Source organism: Tinamus guttatus, unplaced genomic scaffold (genome assembly GCF_059628265.1).
Source record: "Tinamus guttatus ecotype Peru unplaced genomic scaffold, ASM5962826v1 Tinamus_guttatus_pri_ptg000450l, whole genome shotgun sequence".
NCBI lineage: Eukaryota > Metazoa > Chordata > Aves > Tinamiformes > Tinamidae > Tinamus > Tinamus guttatus.
This window is the reverse complement of record NW_028288984.1, coordinates 595020-612076: the sequence shown is the minus strand read 5'-3', so window position 1 is coordinate 612076 and position 17057 is coordinate 595020. Positions and strand designations below refer to the sequence as shown.

General features: G+C 38.7%; 1 protein-coding gene across 1 annotated transcript in view; it reads left to right on the top strand.

Annotated features, from left to right (window-relative positions):
• BNC2 (basonuclin zinc finger protein 2) overlaps positions 1-17057 on the top strand; it is a 320822-nt gene that overhangs the window by 84698 nt on the left and 219067 nt on the right. The window contains exon 2 of the mRNA XM_088532024.1: positions 5894-6094. Coding sequence (XP_088388150.1) covers positions 5894-6094 — 201 coding nt within the window. The remainder of the gene's footprint in view (positions 1-5893; positions 6095-17057) is intronic.

Sequence of the window (17057 nt, the reverse complement as noted above, 5' to 3'; positions counted from 1 at the left end):
ATGGTTTGAAATTATAGTTACAGGTGAAAACTTCAGTGATGTTTCAAAGTTCCTCCATACTTTGATTGTCTCAAGTTCTGGAGAGTGAACACTTGTGACCTGATTTTTTTTCCACAAAACAAACAAACAAAAAAACATGTATAATCTAGATGTGCACTTCTTTTAGAACCTGTGTGAATTAGACTTGCCCATGCAAGTGGAAGAGAGATTCCTAAATACACAATATGCACAGTCCAGATAAGGTAGGGAAGAAGGATTCAATAAGGACATTTGGAACATGAGGGGCTTGAAGTGTTTGGTGTCGTTGTTGCAAGATGACATAATTGGCTAGTCCTATGCATTTTGGTTATAAGTCGGAAGTTACCTGTTAAAACTCACACACACCAAAATGCTTTACGAAGTAAGGATGACAAGTTTCAGAGAAAATACAGTGCTGCCATTTTTTTTTTTTTTTTTTAGGATATGGAAATTTGGGTGGATTATCTGTTCAGAGGAGGTTTCCTTTATTAATTCTCTTCCCCCCACTTTTCATTTTAGACATCTGTTAACATTTCATAGAGTCTAACAGATGTTGCAAAGCGAGTCCTTTACATCATTCTTGGGGAGAAAGGGATGATAAAAAATGACATTTCCACAGTAGAATCACCATCTTTCTGAATGTGACCATCACGATGGTTTTGCATAATTCCCAAGAATAAGATTATACAGCCTTATAGGACATGATTCACAATTCATTGTTATCCATCGGTAATGTGTAAGCATGATTTTTATGGACTCTGGTCACACATTATTGTAATGACAAAGAGAAGGAAGAATTCTGTCTCATTAGGTGAAGTACTTTTTTTTTTTTTTGGAAACAGCACTTTTTTTTTTATTAACTCATTTTGTATAAGCTTGGTTATTTCAGCACAAGCAAGGGCTGATTGTCATGCGATGTGGAGGACCATTTTCATTATTTTGGCCAGAACAGGGGCAGTTTTGTCCTGACGAGCTATTAGATGAATACCGGAGTGTGTCACATGAAAAACCACTGATCTTTAACCCAGCTATCTACTTAACCAAGCCTAGAAATGAATAGTGAATAAGGGAAGAGCAAAGGCCAGTTTACTGTCATTACAAATTACAGAAACTGTTAACATCTGCAGCAAAATGAACTCTGGGAATTACAGGTACTATCCAGTAAGTCAGTCGAGGGTACAAAGATTTAGGAAAATGGAGTAAGATCCTATATTTTGTGTGTATTTTGTATATCCTTACTATTGAAATGTAGTTCAGTTGCATAAAAAGATGTAAAAATTTTCTGTATTTTTTCAGAATACCTATACGAGAACCATAGAATTGATACCAAATGTAAGGAGTTCTCTTTTAGTATAATTGATAATTATCATTAAAAATAAACAGAAATAATAAACGGGTGGTCATGATTTTATCTTTTTTCCCCGAGAGTATTCTGGGGGACACTGCTGCATGTACAGTTAATGCAAACCTTTATACTGAACTCCTAGATGTTAGAAAAACAAATACTGTAAAGATCAGTAACATTTTAAAATGATCAGTTATGGGAATTAATGCTTACAGGAAAACACCGTTCTTTCTTGCCCTGCTAGTAGAATTGCATTGTCTCCCTACAGTCTTGTTAGCTCATACTAACTGAAATGCAAATTCTTTCCAACTAATTGGACCTCGTTGAACGTACATGTACAGTACATAGTTATATGCATGTAGATTTTTTTTTTACTAAATTCCTCCGTAATTATTTTCTTGATTAATATCTAAAGCAGAGACGTGGAACAAAAATCTCTTTAAAGAGTTTACATATTATTGAACATTAAAAAGATAGTAACTGTTGCATGTTTTAACAGCTTAATTAATAATACAGAATAATTGGAACAAAAAGAAGAAAATATTTTTTCCATGTTTAGTCATTCTGAACTATTTGTATTAACTCTTTGACTGAACTAATTAACACTGAAATACTCATAATAATGAAGTTTAGAAAAATAAGATACATTTGCATTAAATTTTGTATTTTCCTGATTAGGCTTTCCTGTTGGCATCTTTTCTAACCTTTCTTGCTATCTGGTGTGCCTCTTTATCAGTGTTTTTAAGAAAAGAGACAAAACAACAGCATTTTTTTAAAAAAATCCACAAAAGTATACACATAAAATAATAGTTGTCATTTATAGTAAATAACGAGTAGCAATTAAAAATAATTTAAAAAAAGTTTCAACCTCATAGACAGTTTTCAAACACCTCAAATTCTCAAAATCAAAGTAGACAACTGCAACTGCTCTGTGTTTTAAGTTTCATTAAAACCTGGATTTTGTAGCCACTTCTTCTGTTCAGCACCCCGGTATTCCCATGAGCTGAAAATGTAAAATAATTTCACAGATCCTTTTATCTTTCAGCACAAATACCATTGGATAGCAGTAAAATACTTGCAGAACATATCCCTGATTAAAAACCTATTGAAAATGAGATTTTCTGTAGTGCATTTAAAAGGTTTTGTTTTAAATGCTGTTAGAGCCCTTACCTTGTCTATACTGTTTCTGATTCTCATATGAGTTAGCCAAGGGGAAGAGAAAAAAAAAAATACTGTTCCACTCAGCTTGTGCCAAACTTGTGTACTAACAAGTAGTTCCTGTGCTTCCCACAGATTCAAAGAATATTTCTGCCTACAAAGGAATTATAACAATAAGCAGAGGGCAATAGATTACAAAGGCACGTACTGGGATTTTAACCTGGATTCTGCAAGTTACAGTTTTTGTTAAATCTTTTGTCAGTTTTGTCTCTTTCCTTCCCCCGCGTTTTTTTTTTTTTTTTTTTTTTCATCCTAATAGCTGTAGAGACGGAGAAGGCTTAGTTTATTGCTGTGGGAGGTTTACTTCTGTGCTATTTTTCCTGCAATGGTTACTGTTATCTCCTTACTGACTACTACTTTTCATATCCCTGTTTGAATTTCAGTAAGTATTTGTTTTCTTCTTTTTATATGCTGGCAGTAGCGTGCTAAACCAGATGCTGTGTAGGCAGTGTACGTTTAAGGATGACCCACACTGTACGGGAGCCGGTGGACTAAATTTTGCCTCTTTTCTGTGTCACGTTTGTCAGCAGGGGGGGGAAGAAGATTTCTTTCTTTAACATGTTCTTAAGATGTGATGCAGCAGTCACACGTGTGACAATTAAATGATAGCCCTCCTTTGATACAGTGGTGTGAATGTGCTTAGATTTCAAGTAAGGTTGCAGCAATCTGGCCAGGATTTCTGCTTGGGAAGACCAGATTTGGATGTATTAGCTAGTCAGCCTAATAACCCTGTACAGACTGTATTGATTTTCTAGGAGAGAGTTTATGAACTAAATAAACTTGGAGTTGGTGTCTTAATAAACTGCTTCTCTCAGTCTGTCACATTTAGTTACAGAGCTCTGCAGTTTAGGGGAAAAAAAGGCTAATTCTGTTACAGATTGTTCACAGCAGGGTCTCCAAATTAGCCCTTTGTTTTGTAATGCCACCTTGCTTGGGCTCGCTTTGAGCACATTTCTCAGTTTTACCCTAATGAGTTGCAACACTGATAATGTGGCTGATGATCTTTCATTGATTTCACTATCACTTGCTTGTCTGGTAATTGATCCGTTGCTGAGCCTCTAGTTAATTATATCGGCTTTGACATGGCCCGGTCCACCGGGAATTTCAAGTCTTGCAGAATAACAGTTTTAATAAAAGAGTCTATTACTGCAGGTGCTTGCTGCTGCATGCCAGTTGGTCTTGCGCGTGTGCACGCGCGCGTGTGCATGTGTGAGTGTGCATGGGTGCTGTTTTATTCCCGGGAGCGAGGAGGATGGCAGGACAGGAGGAAGGATAGGGGGGGTGAGAGGTGGAGAGAAAGGCAGCGAGCGAGAGCGCGCAGGAGATGCAGGAGGCAGAGGAGAGGAGGAAGCTCGCTATTGACAGTGTCCTTAAGCCTCCCACAAATAACAGCCATTAGTGGGAAGGTCAGGAGCTGAGCATGCAGCTTGACTGAGGCACTGAGTGCCACTTCAGAAATGAAGAGGCTGGCAAATTTTAGAGGGAGTTTAAGGGGCTAATAGGTAGCTGTAAAGGTACAGCCACTGTTGGCACAATTGACTCCTGAGTGTCATCTCCCCCTCCCCAGGCAGGATATTTTTATTGACCACAGGTGGACTTAATATATTTTAAGGCAGCGGTTCTTGGGGTTCTTGCTTGTTTCTTCTTGGATATTGAATTTGCTGCTTTTGAGACTTTTTTTTTGTACTTAATGGTGCTGAACTGGAGGAAAGTTTAACAGAAAAGCTTTCAAGAGATGTAGGGTCTAGAGGGGAAGGCACATTTGTGTCAACATAGTGTACATCTTCTCATCTTTTCTCATTGCACGCTAATGACACAGAGCTGCCACTGAAGCTCTCTTCTGTTTCTTTTGTTGTTTCAGAGAGTGAGGTTTATTGTTATTCCTGAGTTAGGAAAAAAGCAGAGTGGTACATTTGTCCTCCTAAATTTGTAGATTGTATTAGAAGATGAATGTTCCTTATGTTAGAAAGGATGGCTTTTTTTAATACTCTGACTGTTTTTTATGAGATTGCATGAATTTTGTTTTACATTTACGAAGTTTGTTTGTAGAGTTACGATTTCTTGCCTGAACGTAAAGGATGGAGTGGGTAAGAGAATTTATCAAATAAGATTCACTTTAAAGAAAAAGAGCTATTCTAATTAAAAACAGTACTGTAGCTGTATTATTTGTCCTGGTATATATTAATGTCCCTTAAGTACCGAAGAAAAAAAAAAATCTCAAAGGAAAAATGTCGTTTCTTTTGCTTTACTTTTTTAACTGTGTGGGACTGGCTGCTTTTCTGCTGTGATTCATTTCTTTGTTCTTTATGATGTGAAAGGTGTATTGTATCTGCTGCAACTAGCTACTTAAAAAAGCAAAACAATACAAAAAAAATACTTTTGATCTTTAGGGGGAGGGGATGGAAGGGGTAGATTCTTCGCTTTTCCATCCTTTCTTGCTGGAGATGCTGTTTAAGACACTTAGCAGTGGGCAAGGGAAAGTGAGGGGTGTGAGAAATGAAAAGTGCATGTGACTTTCTGGTTTTGTTTCAAAAGCAGTTGGATCATGTATTTTTTTTCCCTCTTTGGTAAGAGTTTTATTTGGGATAGGAGCAGGCTATCCCACAATACTTGCCTGACTAATATTTAGAAAAAAAACAGGCCAAAATTTATGTTTTACTTCTGAGTGAATATGGACTGCATTTAATAGTAATTGCTTGCTTGCTTGCTTTTCCCCTTCTTTAAAAAGAAAAAAAGAGAAAGAAAAAAAAAAAGAAAGAAAAAGAAAGGGTCTGCTAATCCTGTGTGGTAGGCAAGTGTCAGATATTACACGCTGTACTTGACAGCATTGTTGAGGAAAAGCAGAGGGAGCCGGGGAAAGGGCCACAGCCTTTTCTTCCTCCCGGTTCACTGTGATCATTGTGCTACTTAGCGAGACCGTGCGCGCGCGTGTGTGTGTCTGTGTGTCTGCAGGCTGAGGGGTTAGTGCACGGTGTCATTTGGAGCCTGACAGTGGAGCGGTGCAGTTGACTCCTTGCTCTGCTATCCAATGACATCCAGTGGCTGGGAGTTTGAAGCTGATGGTTGGGTCTCCTCAGTGCTGCCTGCACACCTGACAGGCAGCTGCTAAACTGAGCAAAGGCGAGCTTGGGGAGTCACAATCTATGCATAAATGATAGGGGTATCTGTGCTGAAGGTGCGAAAGAAGCGCTGACCCCCTCCCCTGCATCCCCCCTTCCCAAATGAGACGCACAGAGCAGCCAGCTTCCTAACTACACCACACTCCTGCTACTGGCTGCCAAGAGGCTCAAAAAATCCACCTTCACTTTTCAGTCAGAAGAGGCAGAAGTGGATGTGAGAGACAGAGACACACAGAGACACAGAGAGCGAAAGAGGGCAAGAGACTTGACTTTAAGAGACTCCTGCACTGACAACTCCATGCAGTTCGGCACAAGAACGGCAGCGACCGACTCTGGTTTCATGGGGACATGGCAGAACACTGACACCAACCTCCTGTTCAGAATGTCCCAACAGGTACGTTACTTTTTTTCGTTTATTTTGCAACATGACATTTCTGTGCTCCTTCTTTCCCGTCCCCCCCCCGCCTTTTTTTCTCCTTTCCTTTTCTTTTTTTCCTCCCTTTCTCTTTGCTTTTTTTCCACATTTCATTTTTGTTTCATTCATCACTACATAGTTAGCCTCTGAACTGTCATAACTATGTCATTGGAATGTGCATGGTTACTTCACTGCTCCCCTAAGGGCTCCTTTTTAAAAGAGGGGAAAATATTGAAGCTTTAAGTAAAAGCAAAGCGTTTGTTTTAAAGTTTCCAAACAGAGCTTTGCTCGCAGAAAGGCTGCTTTTCTTTCTTTGTTTGCTTTTGTTTTGTTTCACTCTTCCCCCCCCCCCGCCCCACTTCTCCCCCTGTCCTATAAATAAAAGTATCTGCTATCCCAGCAAAACTCCTTTCTTTCTCTCCTTCCTTCTTCCTCCCTGAGTCCGTAAGCCCCCAAATCGAGCTGATGATACTAAATTTAGGGGGGCCCCTACGAGCAGCCTAATTGACTTCATGTGGCAGAAAGCAGTTTTACGCTCCGACCCAAGGAGAGGAGAGCAGTTGTGCAGGAGCCGCTGCCAGCGCGGGGCCGAGGGTCCTTGCGGGAGCAGCTCCGGTCGCGGGTCCCTGGCCGTCCCTCCCGCCATCCCTCTGCCTTTCCCGCGCCCCGCTCTCCTTCCCGCGCCCCCTTCTCCCTCTCGCTCCCCGCTTTTCCCGCTCTGCTTCCCTCCCTATCTCTCCCTCTCCCTCTCCCCCTCTCTGTGGAGCTGCGCCTTGGCGTCCTCCCCAGAGCTGCTCCTTCACCGGGGGCCGCGTTTAAGGCAGCTTGGTATGCTGGTTCTGACGGGAAAGCTAAAATGTTACTGCAAGGCCAGTAATAACTGATAATTAATCACAGGAGCCGGTGTCTCTGTACCATGCACGCGGTGATACGCGCCCTGTGTGTTGGAGCTACTCTTGCACAACTGCTTGGCTCTTCTGGGCGGAAAAAAAAAAAAAAGAAAGAAAGAAAAAGAGGGGAAAAAAAAAGGAGAAAAAAAAAGAAAAAAGAAAAAAAAAAAAAGAGGGAGAAACTTTTCAGCTTGGACCAGACTCAAGCAGGGGAGGGAAGTTCAACCTGAAGGTTTTTAACAGGGTGACTCCCTACCAAGGGACATTCTGCCTTTTCTGAAAACTAGTTTCCAATTATGGTCTGACACTGAGTAATAATAATTGAAATACTGTGTTTTCCAAAAGAGGAGTTATAAATGATTTGTACGTTTGTATTAGACTTTTATTTAATGTTGGAAATAAGATGAATGAACTCATTTACCTGAAAGGCGTTGTACTGTATGAATAGAGAGAAAGTAATTAGGCTTTATAGTTTACAGTAAAAAATGCCTGAATGCTAGCCATAAAACAGTTATTTAATTAAAAAAAAAAACTTTAAAGCCAAGAAAAACTCAACGGCACATAGTTAATAACCAATAGCGGTTGTCTGTGGAAGGGAGCTTTAAGCAGTATAGCTCAGGACAGGATGAAGGCATTTGGATAAGGTATATTTTGATATATCCTGTAGAGGGACCCTGATTACTACTGATACAGTATGCTGGTATGGAATGTAATCAACATAAGGCAAATAAGCAACTCTGTTCAATTTCCCATTCTTGAAAGCAGAAAAAGTTCATTCCTAGTAGAGATGCACATTTCCAAAGCTCTGCTTGGCACTGGGAAGTGAACTGGTCCTGCTTTGCTCGCAGGGCTTATCAGCCCTGTGCATGTCTGCGATACATAGCGTGTTGGGTTATATCAATATTGAGCAATAGCATCAAAAGCAGTTATTCAAATTACCTGCTGTATTCTTTTAATTAAAAGTGCGATTAAATATTTGGGGTGAAGAAAAGGTTTGTTCCCTTTCAGTCACAAAGGAGTTAACATAACCAGATCCAGATAACGATCAATTGATAAATGACGATTGAACCACATAGATAATATTAGATTGCCTGTTTAGTGTTAGACCTTTTCCAACAGATTTACCCTCTGTGGTCCCTGGAATGCTAAAAAATGTTCAACACTGACAAAGAAAGGAAGCAAAACTAAATAAAGAGCATCACAATGTGTAGGGAGTCAAATAATTTAAGGCAACTAGCTCATAGACCATGCCCAACTGGCATGCACGTAAGCTCCTCTTCTTATTTTTTTTCTTCAAAATATTTTTTATTATGCTAGGTCTTGAGTATTAGCTGAGTTTTTTATATGATTGAACATGGATGATCATGTTGTATTCTGTCCGAAAGGAGAGAAATAAGGTACTAAATGGCTAAATGCATGGTAGATGCTGCATCAGTGGTATCCATTGCAGCACACACAGTAGCACTGTAAAGGTGATAATGTCAAACAGATTTATTTCTTAAATATCCGTACCTACATCTTCCCGTGTGTGTTAATAATCTCCTTGTCACATTGTGTTTGTTTGTTTATAATGTACTAAAACATATTACATTCACATATACTTTCATCATGCTTTTAAGAGGAGGGTAAGTTATTTTTTCTGAACGCATTTCGCTCCTCTTTAAGGATAATATTTTGTCTTATATTTCTGATTTGTTAAGGCTGTTACAACTTACAAGCTCGCGCAGACAGTCAGCACAGAGTATGTGCAAGTACAGCTGCATATTTGTGTCCAAGTGCCAATGTGTCTTTCTTAAAACACTAGGATATTGAACATTGTTTTACATTATCTTTTTTCATCCATTTATCAGTTAATTATTTTCAATCCATCTTCTGGAAATGTAAGTATTTTTAATTTTTTTTCTTGTGCTTTAGGAGAAATTATTTTCACAAGTGCAAATAAAATATTGCTATTAAATGTACATAACTTGCAAGCAAAAGTTTGGCATGGTTTGAAAGAACTGTTTAATGAAACTTTTCCAGCAATACTCAGCAATGCTTGGACATTTCTTTTTAAAGTTGTAAGTATAATGCTGGTTTTCCACATGTTTTTTAAAAGCAAACAAACCCCTAGCCCCATCACTTTTCCTTGGAGTTGTAATTTAATCCCAGGCAGGTTTCTGGTACAAAGATTGAAGAATGGCAGAAGAGTGATTTAGAACAAAACAAAACAAAACCTTCCAATCCTTCCCTCCTTTTACATCCCAGCTCACACTGAACTGCTATTTGCATGATATACAAATGAATAACTTTTCACAGAATAAAAGGAAAGCCCCCTACTTGTTCCTGACAAGAAACCATGTGCATCTTAGAAAATTTAAGATTGATTGCATAGGTTTGGGATGTTAAGGATGATAGTCTTTTATTTTTAATTTTTTTTCTTAAGGAATGAAAGCACAGAAAAAAAAAAAAAAGCATCACCACATTCCAGAGCAAACTTAGAGTATGGTGGGGTGAGAGGAAAAAAGGAATAGTCTAAATTACCTGTGAGAAGTTTACGACATGGCCACTTGACTGCATTGTAGTGCCAATGCACCTTTTTTCAATATAGAAATGTGTGGTTCGCTTAAAAGGGGTCATCCTATTCTGTATACAGAAGAATGTCTGATAACCTCAGAGGGCATAAATCTTAACTTTTAAAAAGGAGGGCTTCTTTGGGTCACTTTGATCAGTGACAGGTCGAGAATGAGCAGAAACCCTTGGCTTCTCGTCCATGCTCATCTGGTTACGTCCAGGGCACCCACTGCCCATTCTGGTTCTGGCAAGGAGATGTTAACAGCAGACAAGAAGGCCTGGATTTGATTGATTAAAAAAAAAAAAAAAAAGAAGAAGAAGCAGGCTTTTCTGATTTTCTGCTTTCATAAATGTTTTGTGCATTTGTCAGAATAAGAAATGTCATTTTTCTTCTCCCAGTTACCTTAAGGGCTGTAATGTTCTAAAATACTTTTAAGTCATTTCAGAAATGAGACCATAAGAGAAATGGTTGTAACCCACAGTGACACAAAATGCCAGGGACACGTATCTTTTTGTTAAGAAAGAAGCATGTTTAACCCGTTTCAGTTAAAAAGGTAATAGTCTTTCTAGAAGTCTTTTTTCCATGTGAGAGTGAAAAGCAGTATATCAGAATTATAAATGGATCTGTGCGTCATTATATAGTAATTTAGGATTCACTCAATGATGTAACAAAATTAACAACATAATTTCATTGTGTAACTGTATCTTATTAAAGAACAACTGTCTGACATTCTCTTACAGTTGCTTTATTTAACTTCATGCAAATATTATTAGTAGTGACATTTCTCTATTGTACATTAGATTCTCTCATTAGCATGATGTGTTAGTTATCACCAGAGAAATCACTTCCAGATAGGTGAGGGGGAAACCAGGAAAACTAAAAATTAAATCAATGATGTATATTAATACAGACGCGTCTGTTCAAGAGAGATATGGTGCAGTAAATTCAACTTTTTTCCTTGCATAACTGCGTGCTTATTCCAATGAAAACTAAATAATACCTACAATAAGTGAAGTATGCATTAATATTGCTACAAATATTAAATTGTCTACAATATGCACTGCCTGTTTTGAGCTGTGTTAGTATTCTACAGCCTGACAGCTCCTAACATTGATGTAGACGTAGCCACACAAACTGTTTATTGAACCAGTATTTAAAAATAGGACCGTAGTGTAAAGTCTAATGGATTGGAGGTGGATGTTGTTTAAATGTTCCTGGGTTTCTGGCTATTAAGGTGGCATGCAATTTTAACATTTATTATGTAATTAGCTATTTTACTGTAGCATATGAGTATTCTTTTAACATAGGTGTACATGCAAAAACTGTTATAAATTGATACGACAACAAGCTATAATTCCATATACTGAACATTTTGGGAGGCAGAGTAACACTGACCAAATGCATTTTGTAGTTTATGGTAGTTAACAATAGCCTTTGTCAATAATCATCAGTAAACATAGTGCTTGTTTAATATAAATATTTTTATAATACCATTTTAAAGATTTCTTAATTCCCAGTATGTTTTTTTTTTAGGGAATAAGTTTATGTGCTACTATGAATTGGAAAGATTTATCAGGTGACATCATTATCATTATTTCAGATACTTAATTTATTTTTTTTTTGATGAAGCATACTTAAGCCCTATTAAGGATTCATTCCTCTCAACAAATTAGTAAATCTTTGCATCAAGAATTTTGCATTGCTTCTGATGTATCTCAGAAATAGAAGCATTAGAAAATAGTGTCCGTGACAAAAGTGTAGGATGTTTTGTATGCCACATAGCACTAGACACACAGCAATAGATACATGCTATGTATATGATAATGTAGTTAAATACAAACAAGAACTCTTTGTAGCTTTTTCTGCTAGGTGAACGAAATATAGGAAAAGGTTTCCCCTATCTACCTGCCTGTCTATCTGTCTGTCTGTCTGTATTAATATTTCACATATACGCATGCAATTGCACATATACACATGCGATGTTGAAAATATTTATACTGTTATAAATTTTAGTTGTTTACATTGGTGTGCAAAGTACAGTATCTTAACTTTCAGAAATGTGTGCACATAGCTAAAATCTTCATGAAGCATTAGAGCATATGTTAAAACATATGCTTAAATATCTTGTGAAATGTGCAATAGTGTTTCATATTTTAGAATGTGTAGTTTCTGTATTTTTACATTTTCCCCTTTATATATTTTAATGGTTTCTTCATTCGTATACAGTTTTTATGGGGATTTGATTAATGTAGTGACAGGACAGATTTGGTATATAACAGCAGCAGAGTCTCCTGCTCTTATGTCAGGGTTAAGAGCCAAGGCAAATCTTCCCTAACTAATTAGATGCTGAGTAAGGCATCTTAGTGAAGTTGGGGCAAAAGTGAATGGGTCACAGCTGAGGCAAGATTGCGGGGACTGCAGTGATAGTGAAAGCATTCACATCTGCCAGGTCGTTGTGACACTGTGCTGATTGCAAAGGAACACTCTGTTCGCTGATACAGAACTGCCGTCATAAAGTACAATCAGAAACAAAAGCTTTGAAGAGCTTTTACTTTTCACTAGGAATACTCCAAGTATACGCTGTGTATCGCTTTCTTTATGCAGTTATTTTTCTCGAACAATGGTGATTGTGCTTTTGCAGAAGGATTTGCCTTGTAGACCAATGGTTCTCCGCAGCGGAGAAGAATTTCCAAACTTGGGGCTCCTCGTATACCCAGGAGGTGATGAATCATGCTGCCTCCAGAAAGCGAAGCCGGAGCAGGCAAGCAGGAGAAAGGCAGATTTCCATTGTTGCTTTCTCTCAGTCTTTTAACCCAGAAAGAGAATCGCTAGTGCAAGTTTTTGTTATAGTTCAAGGAGTGCGATCACAAAATTCCGTCATTTAGATTATCTGCCCTGAAATGTTTTATTTTTTGCTCAGGCAGCCTATAGGAAGGGGTAAGCTTAAAGAGCAGCTTTATTAAATGGAAATGTTTGTTTATATGAAATATTTCAGTGAGGCAGGCTGCACTCTTTAGCTAAACATCAGCCTGTCCAACGAACGTCCAAAGCACGAAACCGCACATCAGCCTGTGGACAGGCATCTGTTGCTGCATTACTGCTCACGTTACCTTACAACACCCTGCTCATTACGGGAATGCCCTAATACCTCACTTGCCTTGTGGAAGTATTCAGTGGCTGCTTCCTACGTGACCTCCCTTCACTGTCAAGGAAAGTAGTGCCAGGTGTGTGGCTGCGCCCCGACACATCTTGTGGCACAGAAGCCATCTTCTCGGGTGCCCCTCAGGGTGGCCTTGATCTGTGTGGGCTCGCCAGGCACGTGCCACCAGAGCCATCATGGCCCGCCTGGACCGGGGAGCTGGCGCATCCCGGCCACACGCTCACAGGGCGGGAGCGGGGAGCTTCATCGGCCGCTCACGGGCCCGCGGAGCGCGGATGAGGGGATTACCATGCGGGGCCTCCTGCGCGGGAGCCAGCGGCGCTTCCCTGAGGAGGGAATAGCGAGTGCGTGTTTAGGGAGAGCTTCATGGGAAGTGTGGAAATTCATGCGGGGGTCTCATGAAGGCTGAAACACACACCTAGGTAAACTTAGCGTGGTGCTGGAGAGGATGTTTGTCTGCAAGAGGAACGCGGCGCAGACACCTCAGGGGATGCCCCTTGCAGCAGGGCTTGAGCAGTGCGGTGACCATCACTGCCTTCTGGGAAACCTCTTGCAATAGCACTAAAAAGAGCTTTTCTTACACCTCATTTTCTCAGTAATCCTGAACAGCCCAGGGAACAGTGAGACCCACCTGATGAACCCTATTTGCTTATTTGTACTTGTTCTTTTCAAGCTCTCCAAACCAGTTTCGGGGAAGGAAATAGATTACCTGATTCCCAGCCATTTCTAGTGCATTTCTTAAAGAATGCTAACTCTAAAATTGCATACTTCTGGCTTTGAACAGTTCAAATGGAAATGTCATACGGTGTAGTTCTTTTCAGATGAAAATTCAAAATTTGGAGTGTGCCACTAAGAGGAAAGTAGAATATAAAGGGTCATATCTTCACCATGATCCAAGCATACGTTTTCCATTCATGACAGTGGAGGCTCAGTCATACATTGAGGACAGCAAAGAGTTCAGGTGCAGAATTGCAGATAGCTGCATATTAGCCCTCAGAGTAAGCTGTATCTCTGAGTTCAGTTCTGTAAGTGTTCTGTATGTGTGCAACTTTCATAAAGTTAAATGTGCAGGTAGTTTGCAGACAAGATTCTGCAGTTGTGAAGAAAGTAGCTCTTTGTTGTTTTAGTCTTCTAGTTTCTAATAATATTTAGACACCAAGGAGATGAACAAAGTGAAAAAATCTTAGGCATTGCACTTACTTAGAGATATCTAAAACTATTTTATCAGAATCTCAAAGTTAAGCTGAGTTCTCTGTTATAGTCTCTGGTCAGGTCTCAGATTTTAGGTGTACAATTTTATGTACGAGTAACTGAAAACTCTGTATTTTATGGGCTCACCTGGAAGCCAGGCAAAATTATGGCTGCTTCCAGTTTGCCTCTGAAGTTTTGAATTTGTTTGAACTAGAAATCTCAAAGTGAAATTTGGATAGTGTAAATCAACCTGAATAGAATTGGAGCAGAAATGCTTACAAGACATCTTGCTAAGTAGAATTGCCCACTTTTTCGTAGTAAAAGTAGCAACATCTGTGGCAGGATAAATGCTAATGTAAAAAATAGAGAAGCATTTTGAAAGGAGCTATCCTGGTTTACATAAAAATTTGGCTTCCAAAGAGTTCTGTGCTCTTTTTTTTTTCTCATCCTATAAAACAAAATCAAAAACCAAACCTAAAGATGCTATTGTCAGATCTTTTTATGCAGATTGATTTCCTTTTAGCATATTCATTATCCTTTGCCTGCACAGAATATAAGACCTTGTGTACTCTACTGCTGTTTTATTGCTGCATTCAGAGGGACATCTTGTGAGATGTTACGGCTCCGGCGGAAGTACAATGGCAAAATGTCATTTTATGATAGTTCATTATTGATATCCTTTATTTATTTATGCCTTTCCTCATTTTTCTTTCCTCACCATTTTTCTTGCTCTGTCTATATATCTGAACCTGTATTAAAAGGAATCCTCTTCTTGGCTGTAATTGAATAACTAAAATAATTTTGATGACAAGTGACTATAGGAAAAGATGAGGGATAGGGAGAAAAAGAGTTCCTTCCGGAGGTGGCTGAACATAGGTGCCGACATGCTAAGAGTTCAGTGTTTCGTATTTCAGTGTGCCTGTGTGCAAAGGCGTGATAAAAAGGCTTGATAGATGCCCCGGCTTATCATATGAACGTGCTGAAAAGCATCGCAGTTTGATCCTTACTTTGTACAATTAAGAATCTTTCTCAACTGTGGCATTACTTTTCTTTTTTTTTTTAAGAGGTCTTCGTATATATTTGTTCTTATATCTCAATATGAGCTTCGTTTAAATTTGACAGAATATTTAATACCAAGAAAAACAGGAAATTTATAGGATGATTAGGTGTTGTTTTCTACACAGACCTTATAGATAAAAAATATTTGGCTTGGGTGTCAAGGAGTTGTTTCAAAACAATTAAATTTGCAAACTATAACACTGTGTTCAGGCTTAGTTCTTAATTAAAAATATATTTAATATAGTACCTTTTTTTTTGTAGTAATTCTCTAAAACTTGAATTTATGGCAGTCCATAATAGAGCTCTTAAGAACACAGTCTTCTCAGAAGTGTTACCTGCTCTATTTCTGTGTAGCAGGTATTAGGGTTTTCAGATTTCTTATCACAGCTTTTAGTGGCTGTTTGTTCCCTGGACAATTTACTTATTCAAAGACTTAAATTTGATAGGAACATCTGAAATAGATGTCTTGGGGAGGAGGCAGCTACAAACTAATGAAGAGTATACAAGGAAAGAAATAATTACTTCCAGCTGTCTTTATATAATAAAGCTACTATTAAAATGAGAATCTCCATTAGCAAGACTTTAATTATATATTTTCTTACATTTCTAAATAAATACCATAATCTTTAGAAAAATAGCACTTAAATGAGTTAAGTGTTGCAGCCCTCACTCTAGCCAGGCAAAAATAAAAAGGAGTCCCATCTCCTCTACCCTGCCTTAATGCCCCACAGCAGTTGACATTGCTGGAATGCCTCCTGCAGCTGGTGGCATATGACTGTCATTTGCAGGCAGGATATACGGAGAGTTTACACAATGGAGGCATTCATGAAAGTGTTCCTCATCTGGGACTCCTGCAAGTTCTCATTTTATTGACCCTGTCAGAATTTAACTGGTAGGCTGTCAAATTATGTGTTGCTTTATCTAATATTAGTTTTTCTTTTAAATTAGAATGCATGGAGAAAGGGGTTGTGGATATCAGATATGAAAAGCCAAAGACTAATCCTGGCTTGCTGATTTTTAAAGCAGAAAAAAATACTTGCAATGTAAGAAATTGATGAATTTGGGCTACAAATTGTAGGATTCTATTTTTTTGCAGAATTAAAAATGTGATTTATTTATGGGACTTTCTTTAACATTCAAAGCTTTAAACAAAAATCCCGTTTCCAAATTACCATATCCCTCAAGTGTAACTCAAACATCAGCATACAGAGAGTTTTATAAAACAACTCGCTCTTTAACTGCTAGTGTCTTTAACAATACCAGGAAACAGTGCTTTCTACACAGGTTCCCCAAAAAAGACATTTAATCATAATCATTGCTGTGTCTTTATGCTGAACACTGTAGAGAAGTGCCTGATACTGAATGTGTTTTATACTGTTCTGCAAACAGCGTAGTAATCTGAGAGGGGATTGACGATTACAAATATGTTTTTAAATCACAAATTGGCTGCTTTTTCATTCCATGGTCCTGAGGCATGACCTCTCCAAAGCGATAATTTGCATTCAGGAATAAAAAGCAGGCACATCTTCATTGGTACCTGGGAGAGAACTGGTTACAGCAGCAGGCAGCGCACCAAAACATTGGCTTTGTGCAGATGGAGCGTGCTGCAAGAGAGGTACCTGGCGCAGTGAGTTACTCCTCCCAGTAAGATCCCTCCTGTCCACCAGGCCATTGTCAAGGCAGTAGTTAAAGCCCAGTCAGAGGGAAAAGGAGAGAGAGAGAAGGAGAAAGAATGATCAGACTGTTTTAAGGAAAATAAGTCTTAATCTGAGAAGATGAGTCACTCCATTTTGGTGTTCCTAGGAAGAAATTTGACTCTCTGTATGTGTTTTTGTTCATGTACCTGTCTGTCCAACATGAGATCCCGTTATCATTTGTTTTACTTGTAACATTTTACTATCATTGGTCTACTTCTTAAAAAAATTGGGGATCTCTAGTAGGATAGGGATAATTAATTGAATAGTGAACACTGTCTTACCTTAAGAAATGTATATGGCTGACTGTGTTCATCTTGTGCCATGAGTACTTTCCAGTTTCAGATTTCCTCCCACTTTGCATGCCTTTTTCTTTTCTCCTGTCTCTCCAGAA